Source organism: Aquila chrysaetos, chromosome Z, assembly GCF_900496995.4.
Source record: "Aquila chrysaetos chrysaetos chromosome Z, bAquChr1.4, whole genome shotgun sequence".
Classification (NCBI taxonomy): Eukaryota; Metazoa; Chordata; class Aves; order Accipitriformes; family Accipitridae; genus Aquila; species Aquila chrysaetos.
The window spans coordinates 75,123,336-75,136,435 of record NC_044030.1 but is presented as its reverse complement, the minus strand read 5'-3'; the positions used below and the strand labels follow the sequence as shown (position 1 = coordinate 75,136,435).

The following is a 13,100-nucleotide window of genomic DNA, read 5'->3' as shown; positions in this document are numbered from 1 at the left end:
ACATATCATTTCTACTTAAGCAAAGAAAAAGCCAATGAGCTCAAGAAATATTTATTAAGAGCTCAAAGACAGTAAACAGGGGAAGCCACTTACTAAATAAAAACTGAAGAAAACCTCTATCCTGCAGTCCTCTATTTAAGTAATCCATGTGGCAGTTAGAAATCAAAGCCAAGTCACAAAGATCTTTAGCCAGAAGGTAGTACACAGGGTTATAATTCACTTAGTGAGAAACAGTTCTGGGAAAAGCGCAGCTGATGTAAAAAAAACCCAAACCAACACAATAGTCTAATAACACTTCCGCTCCCCCCCCCCTTTTTGTTATCACACTGTTACATTAAAACTATTCACAACTAGGTATGAGAACTAAAACATACAGCATGCAACTAAGCAAAACACTTGTTTTGGGTACCTATGTAAAGAAAATGTTTTGGTTTTTTTCCTGTTAACCAGAAAGAACATGGTGTTTTGTGCTGAGAGGCTCATCTCAAAAAAAACCCCCAAAACCAAACCACATTAATATTTGTACAGACATAATATATGGATGTATAAACATCTCTATAATATGTCCATTATATATATATCAAAATATTTTTTTTAATAATATAGGAATGGTACTGGGATGGGGTAATTTACACTACTCTTCTAAAATTATTCTTTTAATCTTCTAAAATTAAGGCCATACAGTGTCCTTTGTTCAAACCACTGGAAATGCATTATTTCAGTATCTTCCCCAACAGGAAAGATCAAAAAATTGTTACTCCTGTAATCATCACTGCTTCTAGACTCCCAGCTGGATTTGTTACCACATTTGTCTTTTTCTTTCCTTCTGGAAAGTAGTTAAAGAAGGCAATTATCAGAAAATACAGACAACAGCCTAGCATTAGAAAGAGAAAAGGTTTATTTCATATTGTTTGTCCAGTGGCTGTAACATTATCTTCTACTGTTCCGTACTGTTTTCACACAGACGGTCAAAGAACAAGGTTCCCATCCTATCTCCAGGACCTGTCTTCTGTCCAGTGAAACTCAGGCACTAATTCAGACAGAAGGCTGCAGTCTCTTCCCCCCAGGTGCAGACGTCCTTTCACACACAACATTTTTCTTATCTTTTACAAATTATTCTTGCAAAGTATGGGTAAAAACCTTTACTTTTGTAAAGAAACTTTCAGTCTTTTTATCATTATTGTTGGTTTACTGCAAGCATTAACTTTCTCTCATTGATCTGTTAACTGCTTTAAAGAAAGTTTTCCTGCTAGCATTTTCTGTGTGTTACCAAAGGCAAACTTCTAGACCTGTTGTTAATACTACTTCATGGGCGTCATTCTGCTTGTCTGGTTTAATATGCTGCACAGAGCTACCATATAACTGCAGCTGTTCCCAAGCCATTGTACTGAGAGTGGCAGAGACATGTAAGTTCTCAAGACTGATTTAAATAAAGTAATTATTGAGAAATACACAAAAAGCATTGTTGCTTATCAAGGCAGGACAGAAATGAAGACTATTTTTTGTAGTTAACATATTGGAAAGACTCAGTAGGGAAAAAAGAGCAGGTCATAAATTAGTATTGCTGGTAAGTAGGATTAGCGTGAACAATATTGACAATAAATTATGAGGAAAAGAAAATTGTAGTTTTTCATTTTGGTTCACAGAGGTTGAGAATTTCAGGGCAGGTGTTATAAAAACATATTTGGCTTAAATGCTTTAATAACATTTTATTTGAAAGCCAAAGTACATTATTGTAACGATGTGATTTGATTTCCCATCAAATGCAGATTAAAGAATTTACCTCTTTGAGGATGCTGTCTGGATTACTTGAAGATGAGATTTGCCAGTAATGAAGACAAACAGTAACAGAAAAAGTAAGTGAGGAATTACCTCTTCCACAGGTAACACTGCAGGCTGTCCAGTCTCCATACTGCCAAAAATACTCTGGCTCTCCAATCTCATTCTCATGACTTTCTTCTTTACGTACAGTATATTCATAATGGATTCCAGGGTTAGTTTCTTGAAAAAGTAGCTGGAAAAAGAGTGTGGTTTATTTAATTACTTATGATTTTAATAATCTACTGGGCCAAAGCTTTCAAAGCGTGAAACCAGAAGAATCAGCAAGGTTTAAAGCAGCCCATTTTGAAGCCTACTACCAGTTCAGAAAAGCAGACTAGCAAAACTTCCATTTGTGTGCTGACAGTGGGATATGTGTATCTTTCTAAGACAGTTGCTTGCCAAGCACTTTTGCAAGCACAGGTGGGAGTAAGTGGGTCAGCATAATTGGTATGCTATTGACTGTAAGAAAAGATAACGCAAAGTCCATCCAAGGCACTGCCAAATGTGCTGCTGATTAAGAGCTACTGCCTATCACCATTATAATTTCCCTACTCTTCTGAAATAGCTGTTACAAAACAACCACTAGGCCAGAAAACTACAGACTTTATTCAGACACTGCTTTAATAGTATTTTCAGTGTTTCTGGATTAAGAAGGAAAATTCCAATTGAGAAGAGCCACTCAAGAAATTTACCATTTGGCTGATAAGAGTGAGAAAAGAAAAACATCAAGGGATACAACACTTCAGCAATGAACTTCTACTCTTCCTCCTAATCGTTTCCTTGACCTTGTTACTGGAAGTGAAAATTGAGCACCCACTAGATGCGCCTTCTCACCAGACATTCAAAATGTGAAAGTGGCTCCCATCACACCCCTAATACTTCTTTTAATTGCATGGTGGATACACCAGCAAAAAACCCAGGAAAGATACATTCAGAGAACAAAGAGGCAATTTAAAACTATTTTTGCAGAATTAACAGAAGCTGGTTACGTTTAAGTTAGAATCTATAAAGCAACATGAAAGAAACAAAAGGGAGCAACCCCAGTGGATGCTAAATGGATCCATTTCACTTACCATAAGCTATTAATTCATTTTTCTAATGCTGCATTTTCTCACTCAGTGTAAGCTGTCACTTCTGTCAGCCTTCCCTAGCTCTCACTGTTCACAGCCTGACATCAGCTCTCTTTTTGTGATAGTTACTTTTCATGTGGGTCTGGTTGACATCACAGCCACCTGCAGATCTAAGCTGGCAGAAGAGACAAGGAAGTTTGGGCAAAGGACTGACCAACTACAGGTGGCAGGGTCCCTATCCTAGTGGCGCCACTGGATTACACCAGCCTTTAATAATCACCAGACTATGATACTGGACACCTATTTTCAGGCAGGATGGACAACCCTCTCAAGCAAGGTGTTTATTTCTCTCTAAAATAGCTCAGCTGATTTTCACAAGACAGCATGCTAATAGAGTGGTTTATATACAAATGCACATATTTTTCCAGCCTCAGTTACAGAGCCCCAGCACATTCTGCTGCTATCCAAAACCAGCAGGTTCTGCTAGTGATCTCCTATTTACCTGAATCCATATTGATTCATTGGTGGGTCCTGGAGCAGTCAGATTTTCTAGATCCCCTGTTCTGTCATACTGAAATACCGTGCCTGCCACTTTGTATTCACCATTCCACTGGATGATAAAGCCTCCATTCAGGTAATATTTTTCTGGGTCTTTGCTTCGCACAGCAAGGAAATTTCCTGCTTCTGCAACTTCCATGACTTTGATTCCCCTTGCACCTTTTGGAATTAGCCCAATATCAACATATCCTAAGAGACAAGAAAGGTTTATGGAGGTGAACAACAAAAATGTCACTGCATTTTACTTATGCATAAGATTATTACAACATCAGCTTTGCTTGAAAATATATATAAATGTGCTATCACAGAGCTTGTATTTCAGTTAGTTAGTAGTGTGACTTTCCAAGCCAGGTTTTCCAGTATCAGTTGGGGAATATGAATACACATTGTGTTTAGGCAGTAACAGTGGCATTTAGAAGGGATATGGAGGTGAATGACTTTCCGAGCTGCACCAGGGAAAATCTACTCCACAGAAGACCATCAACATCTCCATAACCACACCCAAGGGCTCTGGCATACTGCAATGTGAGTAACCTGGAGAAATGCCAGGGAGTCCCAGCAAGTTAACAGTCTGTTGTGGGAAAGGTCTTTTCAATTTGCAAGGAACTTTTTCATATGTCACCAACGTACAGGTATGTACATAGTTCCATGTACCTTCTCTTGTCATTTAACTTCTCCACGAGTGTTTCCCATCAACAGTCTTGCTACAAAAACCTGAATGTTATTCAAATGCCTCAAATTACTATGATCAGCTGAACACATTTTTATAAACTCGTAAGGAAGTTCAACAGCTCTTCATGTATAAAGTTATCCGTAAAAAGTGATTTTTGGTATGTGTGTTAAGAATGGACCCAGAGCATCTATTACAGAATTTTGTTTGCACGACAGGCAATCTATGACATCAGGCTCTGTGCTTCACACCTTACAGGGTACTGCTATTGCTATTGAACTGTAAAAACAGGAAATTCACATAGAAATTTGAACACAAACTCAGATTGCTTTCTTGCTGTTTCTCCTGGCTGGGCTTTAGAAATTGGATGGATGACAGCTCTACAAGCAGGTGCCCTGGGAGTGTGAGCTGCAGTTTGTGCTGGCTTACTTCAAGATTGGAACATAGGTCGTTCCCCAGTTCTTATCACACACTGCTGAGGTCATGAATTAAATTCTGAGACTCACATCCTGTTCACCTTTCTTGTGAGATAAGCTTATCACCTTTGATTGCTCACTCATGAGTGAGATAAACCACACTGGGCATACTTAAGTGATCTTCAGTATCAACATTCTCCACCTACCAGAAGTACTTAAATGCTGTACAACAACCTGCTGTCGTAAATAAGTGCCCCAAAGTTTTAACATCTGAATTTTCTTTGCAGCTCTTTTGTGGGGTGATAAGTATTGGTTCTAATGTCCTATGTTGCTTATGGTACAAAAAAGGATCTGTCTACTTCAGGCCCTTCCTAATTACATGAATAATATATAATTATGTATGTATTTTTCCAGTTATTAATGTTCAAGAGTGAGAGTTTTCTGGATATCACTTTTTGCAAGTTTCCTAGATTGACTGTGGAAATTCAAACTTTTCAGTCTTTCATATGCCAAGGGAACAACAAAATCTGGAGGATTACTGAACAACTTCTATTTTAGGAAACGAGCGGTCTAGGTCTATTATAAGTAACCAAGTTCTAATGATTCTCCCAAATGTTCTATTCATTTAGTGCAGAGGAGATGTGTTGTGAACACAGTGTGTGATCGTATAACTAAAGACTTGATTAGAAGGCATACTCACAAGTGGGCCAAATTAACACAGCATGGGAAATCTTAATTGTGTCACGTCCTGAGAGTTTGGCTTTGCAATGTCGGTGTCCTTTTCCAGCAGGTTTTTTTTTTCAGAAGTAATTAGAGTAACATTTGTTCAAAACACAAAATATAAAACCAATAAACCATAATTTTCTTTCTGTTGAAATAAAAATTTGTGTCCTCTCAAGTTTTGCATAATTGTTTTTGTCTGAATCACCTGCTGTTGCTCATAAACCTGATTTTAAATGTATTGCAACTGTCTGGTGATAGATGTTACCATTTGGTCAATGCATCATACTCCCTTCTCCCTGGCCCTCCCTTTTTTGACTAGCTAAATTACCTCCTGATTTCCCAGAACCTCAGACTAATTTCCAATGAATGTTATCTGCTTTCGAAAGCAAAGCTAATCACCAGCAAGCTTTTGAGTTTGTCACTCAACATAATAAATTTTCGTTTAAAAATGATGTGGATTTAATGTGTTTATATAATTGTTCCTAGTTATACGGTTTCATCTGATAAGGATCTAGAGATCTGAGATTCAATAACAGTCAAAATGTCACCTGTCTAACCTACATGCTACGCTCATTAAATCCTGGAGCATCCATACTGTGGGTGCTACCACACACTCATGAAATGGCAACTCTCAGATGCTATTAATCTTTCCCTTTTTAATTAAAATTAAATCCATATGCTCCAAACAGATGAGAGTACAACATGAATAAATTCATGCAACCCTTGTTGTAGGCACAGCTCTAGCAGGACTGAAGAGCTTGTTTCTCTTCTCCTATTGCTGAGAGAGAGGAGTAATTTCACTCAGGTGGTTAGCACAGTATTGCAGGTCAGATGATAATCAATCTCCTTACCACAACAGCTCCCATCCTGCTCTCCAGTTTGTTGTACCTGTGAGGTTCTCTCTCTTAAAAATACATGCTCCTGAGGCACGATTTTCCTCTAAGCCAGGCTCTAGGCACTACCACAAGAATATTACATGGAAGACAGCACAGGATTCTGGTGGCATGTTGGGTTTGCAAGTCAAGGTACAGTTGCATACAGCCTTCTCATGGAATAGAGGGAGCACTGCAGTGTGTGATGGTAATGGGAAAAAAATTGTAGTCTAGAAACAGACTCCTAAGCGATGATCCAGGAGACCTTCCAGTCTCTGAGATAAATAACTGCACCATGGCTATGTCCAGCCTCCATCTTAGGGATCTGATCCTCACAACCTCATTCCCCCTTTTTGTTGTCCATTTACTCTACACTCCCTGCACTTGACACAGTCCTAAACCCCTGCCCCTTGTGCCTCAGCCTTTCTCCTACTCCAATGCTTCTCCTCATCCAGCAGCGCCATTTATTCTCCTTCCAAAAGAGTTTGCACACCTTGCAAACGTTCTGCTATGCACAATACTCTTTCACAGCCATCACAACAACTTCTAATGGAATCCATTATACAGACAATGCTGCCATTCTTGCAGCTGTGTTGGGAGCCCCTGGACTGCTATTCCCATTTTGCATCCACAGGAATGAATTTTAAAGAAAATCCAAGTAATAATACAGATCTTAAAACTTTTCTTTCTGAACATGAGGTGGTAAGACTTCAGGTAAAACTGATCACCCTGCCGTGCAGTGAAAGGCTGAATTACTAAAACTCTTTCCTAGCATTTCATTAGTCTGGCCTGGCAACTTAAGTCAACTTGCAGACAGAATACACACTGCTGCAGCACCAGATCCAAGAAAGGCCCTGCTTGACTCAGGTTCTGAATAAAGCTTTAAATCAAAATATATTAGCTTTAATTTTCTATTTCTCAGTGCCATTAAACATAGAAAAAACTCTTCAAATCTTCCTTGCCAGTGACTGGCAGCATGCTTTGGTCCAGTTTTGTTATCTATACTGAATTTATGAGCCTGAAGTCTTTATATTTACATAAACTGTTCAGTAGCCACTCTGACGTAAATCTGTACTGCAAGACAGAATACCACAGTACTTGTCAGAGACAAAAAGAATCCAGATATTGTGAACAAAACCATTTCCCTATTCTCAGTAAGCATCAGTAAGCACCTGTAAACATCAGCAAGAACCACATGCTGTCTTAAAAGCTGAAGAGCCCACCAACCTCTGCCTTTCCTGACACTTTTTCTTATTATATCTGCAATGGAGTCAATGTCTGTAGAAGACAAAGAATCTGCAGAATCAATCAATTTTTTGCTAAATCTAAAGAAAGCAATGAAGTAATTTTACTTAACACTCAGTATCCCTCAGCATTATCTGTCAGTGAGGCGTATTGATTCTTGGGGCATGAAAAACTAAGAGAAGATAAAACACAAAATGAATTTAAATAAAATAAGAGGTACTTATTCTCCCATGTGTTACAGTACTGGACCCTTTTGGTAAAACTGTTATTTGAAAATAAACTTCACATCATCTGCAGCCTTGGAAAACCCAGACACAGCCAAAGGCAGAGTGAATTTTAGAGTAGCAGAAGCAAAAGATCAGAGGCTGGAGGATTACTGTAGTATTGGAGGAGAGGAAGCTCTAGATTGTCCTTTCTAAGTCTCACATGCATATACAGCTTGCACTGCTGCATAGTTGCAGGCATCTTCACAGCTAACCTGTGGGATACGGAGTAGAGGAAAGCCCATCCAAGTACACAGTACAGAAAAAAACCTGAAATAATGAAAGTGCTTTTCCCTCAAACTTTGGAAAATCTTATCAAACCAGCTCTAAATTATTAGCACAAATCATATTTGTGCAAATCAGAATTATTTTATGAAAAAACCACAAACACAAAAGCCAGCCAAAGACACACCTCACCGCAGTTTCTCCCTCCTCACTAGCATGGTAACAATTATTGCTCTTGAGACTTCTCATCTCTGCATCAGCCTCTTTCTTCAGCTGCAGACCTTGCTCTAAGCATACTCTCCAGTGCACAATCGTCTCACCTCTCCCCTTCCTGTGCTGATTTCCCATTCAAAGCTGTTCACCCTGGCTGTCGCTTCCATCTCCAGCTCACCGCCATGGTTGTCATTCAGTTTCAGTCTCCCACTCCCTCTTCTACACTCTCTGGCTCCCCTTCATCCCACACAAGGCAACTTAAAGCCTGAATGTCCCAGTGCCATCAGTGAAGAAAGGCTCAGTCCTCTGAGTGCTGATTCAGATCACCTTAACCCTGCAGGGAGTTACCTTTCTCCCCTTTAAAGCCAGAGGCATCCCACAGAAAATTTCTGAGCAACCAAAAGTGCAAAGTTCTGCATGGGGAAGAGGTGGCACATAGTCACCAGGAGCCAATGGTATCAGATTTATGACACTTAGAAATGAATCCACAAACCACTCACTCCAGCATTTGCTTGGTGCTTTACACTGTCCAGAGATTTGGTCCAGATTTTCCAAGGTGGAAAATTACATTCATTTTGTAAATGCACTTTCTATTTTGGGTTTTATTATTATCTGCGTAACTTGCGTAGAACTTGTTGGTCTCTGACATAATTTTCATTAGAGAAGGTGAACTTGAAAAGCACAGACCACAGATCTTTTCTGGCAGAAGCATGATTCACTGTGAAACATCCATTTACAATTTCCTACGAAGATCGATCACTCAGTTTGCAATGAGAAGCACTTAATCCTTTTTATGTAGAGAAATGACTTCACCAACTTAAGAGTTTAAAAGAAGAACCCGTTTTACCAAATCCTTCACTTTGATTAAACATCATCTTCACTGTACGACAAGCAGAGCCGTCTCCCAGGCAAACTCCACACTGGTCTTCAGTTGCGTTGGAATTTATCTCATAATCACAGCCAACAGTCTAGAAGGAAAAACAGTTTCAGAATAAATGTGGCCTCCACAATGAAATACTCAGAGCTCATGTATCACTGCCTTCAGTGTACTCTGCTCTCATAAGAAGGGGAAGAATCATTTTTGTGGAAGAGTAAATATCCTATATGAACAAATTAATAGTAGAGATTGTTATACCTAGGTCAAACTCATGTGTATTATATGAACGTGAAGAACAAACAAACAAACAAGCAACAACCATCACCAGGTCATGAAACATATAGTAGTGACCAGTTACTTGAGATGGAAACATGCCACCCAAATGGCCTCAACATATAGGACTGGCCAATACATCTAGGATTTGTGTCTGCTTTCTTATGTCATAGAAGCATCCACGGATTCCCAGCAATACAATGCAGTAACATAACTGAAATCTCTGTGTTAGCTTTTTGTGGCCGTCAGACAGTGCAGAACCTCTACTGCAGTCAAACCCCCTGGCACAGAGAAATCAAAGAGAAACTCTCCAGCAGACATGAAGTTTTACACCCATGACAGCTGCTTTTCCACCTTGCCAGCATGGGGGAATGTGTCAAGATAAAGTTCTAGTAAAGACCAATTTTCCAGTTCATGCTTGCTACAAGGAGAAAGTGAGAGAAAAATTTATTCATAATGAGTCAGGACAAAACTTCTTCCTTGCCCAAACCAAAAATTCTGTGCATTAATGCCTTTAAACTTCAAGAAGATCTTTATTTGGTTTTAGGGTGGTTTTTGCCTCTCTTTAAAAACTAGCAAGGTTGCAGAACACAACCTAATGTCCAACACTTAATGGCTGTTAACAGTATCTAAGATATCTGAAGGCCTGTGATTTAGATGAATCGCCACAAGTCTGGTAGTACTTAAAGTTTTTCTCGGCTGATTTCTCTCAAAATAAGCTTTCAGGTGCGATACCTACCAACTTCTCTAAAACCCTCTTGATGTATGAAAATCTGGGTATCCCCTCTTTTGATTTTGATCTTATTTTACTTTCAGTACATCAGCTACTGTAATCTTCTGTAAGCTTCTGACAGGAAAATCCATTCATTAGACTAATCTAGGTGTAAAGGTTCCTCCATTCTCTAATATTTTCCTGTCATTTTCAGCTCAAGAAACATCTGAACTTTTCCTCTATGCACCAGTGATTTAATGAACAGCTAGAGAAGCTGCAAAAACAGAAGCAAGGAAGGGCCTCAAACTACAAAGTGTTAAACCACCTTGCATTCTTACAGAGGATTGAAAAAAGACTCATCCATCACTTAATGCCAACACTTAGCCAGCACCTTTGATACCTGCTCTGAAAAACAATGGCCATGCCAAAAGGTTCTGCAGCAGCCTCAGCTTCCCTCTCCTTTCAGTGAAGGCTACTTTCAAGAAAGGGAAGGTTTTGTAATGTCCTTCACACAGACAGATCTCGGCACCAAGGACCATGTTTATGAGCAGTACAGAATGCTACAGAGATAAGTACACATTAAGAAGGTGACTACATTTTTGCCTCCAAGCATGCAGCTATTTGACCAAGGATGGATTTAATGAAGTATTCAAAGCACACAGACGCCGCTGCGCTAAGTGCAGGATGTTTCTTTGTCTTGCCAAGAGTTCAGATCTGACTCTTCACCTGCAACCTACAGATGCACTGCAGTTTATATTTAACACTTCCTATGAATGTAAAGAGGTAGGTGTGTAGCTGTTTTCTTAAAGAGATGCATTCTGCAGTATATTTACTGTACTATCAGTACATTTGTTAATCACCTACATACAGTTAGTAAAATCTTTGTTATCAGGTGTATTATTAGACCAGAGGAGTAACCAGCCTCTATGGGGAGTCCTGAAAGTTGAAGTTTATTTCCTGTTCTATGCATATATTCACTATTAAACAGAAAGTTGGGGAAAATCTGGAAATGGAACCCTTGCACTTCAAGTTCTGCTACTTCTTAAAAAAAATGACTTGTCTTCAAATTGTATAATTTTTGCCAAATTAGCATTTTCTGGTTGAAAATGGGTGTTCTTGAAAAGGCTTCTGTTCACCTTTATTTACTGTTCATGCTTGTTTGAGTGGTTGCACCCAGAAATAATTTATCTAGTTCAGGATGTCAGTCAGATATTTTGAAATGAACAACACTGAGCATATGTCCCTTGTGAGTACTGTGCAGTGTAAAAACCCCCAAACACTGAACAAATTAGTCCTGAACAACTGCACTGGTACTAGCAAATGAGTCTGGTAGCAGCACCATAGTATCATCACTTTCCTGCCTTTGGGGTGCCAACTAGTGTCTCTGTGTGGGCTGTACTCTTTATCAGCTCAGTCAAAATCAGCTCATATCCTTCCCACTTGGCCACACATCTCCTTTAGCAACACATCCATGGCATCAAAATATGACATTGCTATGATATGACGGAATGCCTTTGTCCCTTTCAGTTGTAACCACAGAAGCTTGTATTTTGTTTTTCCTCTGATACCTGAAACACAGTATCTGATCAGACATCACAGTCTTACCTATACATGCAGTAGGGTGAGGTGCAGGGATCCCCAATAATGAGGCACTGCAGACAACAGCAGCAGGGCAGGCAATTTTCTGTGTCACAGTAAATAAAGCCTTATCTTTATTCCTTAGGTCTGGGGGCTGCTGGTGGTGCAATGACCTTCATATCTAGCAACAGGGCCTCATCTTACAAGGCCATTAATGACCACCACAAAGTGTATATTCTCATGTGTCAGAATAAACAGCTCCAGCAGTTATTCATTCTAAGTACATTTACATGAACTTTAATTTCCAGGCCGTGTTTCACTTTCCTGTTCCAGTGAATATCACATTATTTTTGTCATCCATTAGATTAATTTCTAGATGCTTTCTCCTCCCTTTTACTTGCTTTCATCATTCTTCTGGTTCTTTTAGATACACAGTAGCCATATTTTCTAAAACTGCCTTAAATAATGTGCCTCAAATTTCTGCCAAATTGCCTGTTAAAAGGGATCTGGAGACTAAATGCAGGTTACAGAACAAGAACAAAATCAGCAGCAATTAGGCTCTGATCCTTTTGCACATGCATGTCCTTGTGCACCCCCTGCCAACGAAACATGGTGTGCTACAGCAACCACTGTGTGCCATAGCATGGTGCAGCGCAAATTAGCACCCCTTCATGCAGCCCTTTGCCATTGCACCATTCACCAAGAGCCTTTTTGACACACCTGAGACTAGCTTTATTTCTGGTCCCAGCACACAGTGCAGAGGCAGAAATAATGACCTGAATTTCCTGACTGTATTACAGGAAGGAGAAATAATTTCCTTCCTGCTGCTCAGTGACTAAAGGGAAAACAGCCAGAGTTATTACCCTTTTGCCACTTCCAGAGGGAGTGACTTTCACATCCCATTGGCAGCAGGGGGGCAGATAAAAAAATCCTTGCTGTCGCTGAAGGCTACGACCTGGATATCAAAGTTACGTGGATGCTACATTGTCCTTTTAAGCTCTTCCTTCCATTTGTCTTCCCCACTGATGTCCAAATAAAGAAATCATGTTCATGTCATGTTGGCCATGACATTGCCTTGAATGCAGAGAAATGTGTCCCGATGTGCCTATTTCTCTTATAATTTGTCTAGATGGGTCTGAATCAATGTCCTGTCAGGCTAGCAGTGGGAGAAGACTGAATCATAGTGAGAGGTATAGTAAAGCTACTACAAAAATCTCTGAGATGTGTAATATGCTTTTCAGCAAGATAAAAAACCACCTTCCTCCCTAGTATTACACAGCTGTGTAATTCTCCAATACAACGTTAGTCTCTCAACATAACAATTGTGAATTACCACAGAGAACAGCTCACAGACTTGCATGACTGAAGGTCATTTAAGCCTATTAAAATTCTGTGCAGGAGATGAATGCCTGTTAGAAACAGCAGAGATGCCAGGTCCTCCACCCTCAGCATCTGCACACTCTCAGTGCATACACCATGTAAGCCTTCACTTTTAGATGATGCCATGGCTTGTATTTGACCAAACTTCTCAGTCATGTATGTATCACTGCTCAAACAACATACTCTGGTGGCAATATCTTTGCT

At 39.6% G+C, this 13,100-nt stretch overlaps 1 protein-coding gene across 2 annotated transcripts in view; it reads right to left on the bottom strand.

The window, feature by feature from the left end:
• ADAMTS12 (ADAM metallopeptidase with thrombospondin type 1 motif 12) overlaps positions 1-13,100 on the bottom strand; it is a 165,676-nt gene that overhangs the window by 37,914 nt on the left and 114,662 nt on the right. For both annotated transcript variants that reach the window (XM_030005164.2, XM_030005165.2), the window contains exons 14-16: positions 8,924-9,044; positions 3,394-3,638; positions 1,873-2,014 (exon numbers count right to left, since the gene is read on the bottom strand). In XM_030005164.2, the coding sequence (XP_029861024.1) occupies positions 1,873-2,014; positions 3,394-3,638; positions 8,924-9,044 (508 nt within the window). The remainder of the gene's footprint in view (positions 1-1,872; positions 2,015-3,393; positions 3,639-8,923; positions 9,045-13,100) is intronic.